Source organism: Penaeus monodon, unplaced genomic scaffold, assembly GCF_015228065.2.
Source record: "Penaeus monodon isolate SGIC_2016 unplaced genomic scaffold, NSTDA_Pmon_1 PmonScaffold_23571, whole genome shotgun sequence".
NCBI lineage: Eukaryota > Metazoa > Arthropoda > Malacostraca > Decapoda > Penaeidae > Penaeus > Penaeus monodon.
In genome coordinates this window covers 1-3,918 of record NW_023653667.1, presented here as the reverse complement: position 1 = coordinate 3,918, position 3,918 = coordinate 1, and the positions used below count along the sequence as shown (strand labels likewise).

At 46.4% G+C, this 3,918-nt stretch overlaps 1 protein-coding gene across 1 annotated transcript; it reads right to left on the bottom strand.

Moving 5' to 3' along the window:
- Positions 1-3,120: 3,120 nt before the first annotated feature.
- On the bottom strand, positions 3,121-3,625 carry LOC119570264. Its single transcript, XM_037918074.1, has 2 exons — positions 3,363-3,625; positions 3,121-3,280 (listed from the first exon to the last, which is right to left on the bottom strand). Exons 1-2 carry the CDS (start codon positions 3,623-3,625, stop codon positions 3,121-3,123), a joined length of 423 nt encoding a protein of 140 aa, XP_037774002.1.
- Between the last annotated feature and the right edge of the window lie 293 nt (positions 3,626-3,918).

Here is a 3,918-nt window from a genome sequence, read left to right as displayed (position 1 = left end):
GTAAATGCATGAAGGACTTTGTTAAGACCAATTATATTTTTTCGATTATCAAGTTTTGTATTGGTAGCCATTGATTCAGTTTTACTAGGTACTGCATAATAACATACATAACTGGGAAAATACAATCCTACATAGCTTTCAAACACAAAGTAAATTTTTTTACGAACAAAAACTACCAAAAAGGTTTTTAATAAACCATGTAATAGTCTTTCGCCATAAAAGAAATTTCTTAACAAAAAAAAAAAAAAAAAAACTTAGCAATGTGAAAAAAATTTGAATGTTTTTTTCATTTTGTAAAATATTCCCTGAATGCATTTTTCTTGTTTTATTTTTCTTTGTGGGAACAACAAAAAAAATTTTTTTTGGTGATACACAAGTGTCTTTACACTTCTGCGTAAAAACTGGGGCACTTTTACAGTCTGGATTCTGCACCTTCTTTTTTTGTCCCCATGGAAAAGGGGTTTTTTTTTAAAACCATCTGTCCTGACCCCGCAGAAGGTTTGTGGCAGGGGAGTTTTTCTTTTTTTTTTGAAAAATGTGCAGCAGTTCCCCATTAGAGGAGGGAGACCTCTTTTCTTACCATGGTTTTTTTCCCTTCAAGAAGCGGGATTCTCCCAGTGACAATTTAATTCTGAAGCACTTTTACTTTTCGTTCAAAGTCTGGGTCGCTGAATCTCGCATAGTAACCAACAGTTCACAACGTGAATCAGAAAATGAAAAAATTCTTGTGAAAAACTTTTTGGACCGTTTTTGTAACCTACTTATGTGTTTAGGGGTAAAATGTTAAAAGAATGCACCCTTGAAGGAACCTCTGTTCTCTACACATACTTTTTGGGGCATGGGAATTTCAGAAATTTGGTAACAGAATCCGCAGAGGTTCCTTAAAAAAGTTTTCAACGGGGGGAAGTACTTGGCAGCATTCCTGTACATTGAAGTGGGGTTTGGGCTTGATTTTTTTCCCTCTACTCTGTTTTTACTTCTGAAAAAAAGGGGGACAATTGAGTTAGCCTTTCCCATTTAATCTTGAGCAGAATTTTCACCAGTGACATGGCAAGAATGTTCCAAAAAATGCTTAGTTCGGGACAGTGAGATTAAACTTACCAACTTTTCTATGTCATAAGATTACTCTGATCAAAAATGTGGTAAAAATCAAAGAAAAAAAAACCGGGAAAATACTCAATGGGACCCCTTTACTGTGGTAGAGGGCTAATCTCACCCAACCACTCAGGGGTGCTAAGCAGTGTTTTCTTTTTTTTTCTACAGGCTTTTGTCCCATTCAAATGGGGGCGCCGGTGCGGGTTTCCCCCTCACTCTCCCTATCCAGGGCCTCCCCCCCCGCCTCCCGCCCCTCCATTCCCCCTTGATCAATCCTCCCCTCTCCTCTTCGGTCTTCCCCTCTTTTTCCCAAACCCCCAGTCTCCTATCCTTTGCCCACGTATGTCCTCTCTCCTGCCGTGTCCCCCCCCCTGATCTGCACTCCCTCAGCTTCTCCCAGCTCTCTACTCCAATGGTCTCCTGACTTGTGTTGCGGTTTTATCCAGCCCGTCTTCCCCCGCGCGATCCTTAGCATCCTCATTTTGCCACCTTTATCTTTTCCTCTGGCCTTTCGTCACCCCCACCTTTCCCTTCCGTATAACTTTCCGGGCCCGACCAGGTTTGTGGAGTTGCCCCTTTAACTTTGGTGGGATTCCCGTCACAGAGTACTCCGTAATCCCTCCAGCGTTCAACCCCCCCTGGACCTCTTCCCCACTTCTTACGACCCCCCGCACCGCACCTGGAGCCCAGTCTTGAATTTTGGCCGGTTTTTGTTCGCTCCCTGATCCTCACTTCTCTCCTGGTCTTTTTCGCCAACAGAGGTACTCTATTCTGTCTGTAACCTTCATGCCTCGCTCTTCCATTGCCTTTTTCCACTGTTCCCAAAACCTCTTCCACCTCCCTTCGTTCTCCATTTAGTGCTACATCGTTGCGTACATCAATCCCCTGGGGCTGTCCCTGCACGCTACCCTCAGGCAGTTATGACCCAAAGCAAAAGAGGAAAGGGCTAAGTGGGATCCCTGGGGCAATCCCACTTTGCTTGGAAAAGTCCCTGGTTTCCCCCCCATGGACTTCACCTTCGTTTTCGTGCCTTCGTCATGTCTTTGGGTTATCCTGAATATTCTGTCACCCCTTTCAGCCTCAAGCAGTTTCCCCAAATCCGTCAGGTATCTAGTACGCCTTTTCCCGGTCAAAGAAGACACTGTCGCTCCCCTTTTACCCTCTCGTATTTTCCATCGGGGTCTCAGCGAAATATTTGGGCTGTCGTGGACCTGCCTGGCATGAAACCGAACTGTTGCCCCCGGGAAATCGTCACGATCGCCCTCAGTTTTCCATCGATGATCCTTTCCCATATTTTCAGAGTGTGTGACATCAGTTTGATGCCCCGGTATTTACCACACCTGGATGTTCCCCCTTGTTCTTGAATATCGGTATTAGCGTGCTGTCCTCCACTCATCTGGCATTCTCTCACTTCCATAATTCCGGGTGAAGATTTCCAGGAGTATTTTCACGCCTGCTCGGCCCAGTTACTCTCCATGCTTCCACTGGGATGTTGTCCGGTCCTGTCGCCTTGCCGTTCTTCATTTTCCCTCAGGAGCCTTCAAACCTCTTCTCTTATCTCCTCTACCTCATCTCTGCTCTTGCTTCCACGGTTCTGCGATCTTTCGTTCCCCACATTTATCAGTTGTTCAAAATACGACCTCCATCTTCCTTGATATCGCTTTCTTCCGTCAGTACCGCTCCGTCTGTGTTTTTCATCTGCTTGCTCTGATAGACATCTTGGGATTCTCGGTTCTTCTGTTTTGCAACCCGGATCGCTTTCCTTTGGCCTTCCTCGTCGTCCTTCAACTGTCGTATAGATCTTTGTACGCTTCCGATTGGCTTTTTTCAACAGCTCTCTTCGCAGCTTTGTTTCGCCGCCTTGTACCTTTCGATTGTCTCTTCGCATCTATTCAGATCCTCTGTTTCTTCGCCTCCTTCTTTTCTTTCACTGCGTCTTGGACTTCCTCTCCCAACCCCCATGTCTCTTCCTTCTTTTCCCGGTTTTCCAGATGTCACGCCAAGGACCTCCTTTTTCCGTCTCAGTCAGCACTCTGCTGGACTCCCCCCACGCTTCTCTGCCTGTGCTTCCATACCTTCCCTGACCTTCTCCACAAACTTTTCCCTGTGCTCCTGCTCATTCAGTTTCCCCATCTTGTCTTCCCGGTTCTGTCCGGTTTTTTCCTTTTCTCTGTCTTCATGGTCGCTGTACAGATGACCACTTTGTGTTTCTTGCAACCGCTTCACCCGGCAGAAACCCTTTCAGTCCTGTACTCTTTTCAGCTCACTTCTCCCGCATATGACATAGTCCACCCGGGAGTTCACACCACCCCTTGTGTAGGTGATCTTCTCGGTCCTTCTTCTTGAAATAGGTGTTGTGACCGCCAGGTTTGTTTGCCGCCACAAAGTCTAGGATGGTCTGCCCTTCTTCGTTCCTCGTTCCAAACCCAAATTTACCGATGTTTCTCCATATCCCCTTTCGTCCACCACCCACATGTCCATTCAGATCTGCCCCAATCCCGACTCTCTCAGTTCTTGGGATCTTTAACATGACCTCGCTCACTGTTCTCCAGAAGTCTTCCTTTTCCACATCGTCACAGCCCACTTGTGGTGCGTATGGGACATACGATGTTCACCGGTTTGTTCTCCACTTCCACCTTCAAACCACATCACACGGTCAGATTCCCTGTGAACCGCAGCACACCTTCCCTTTATCTCAGGGTCCCAGCACATCCCGACGCCGTTCCTTCTAGTGTCGTGTCCTACGTAGTACATTTTTGTACCATTACCATTTCTCTGGCCTTCGCTCCTTTCCAAATTTGGGTTTCCTGTACGCATAGGATG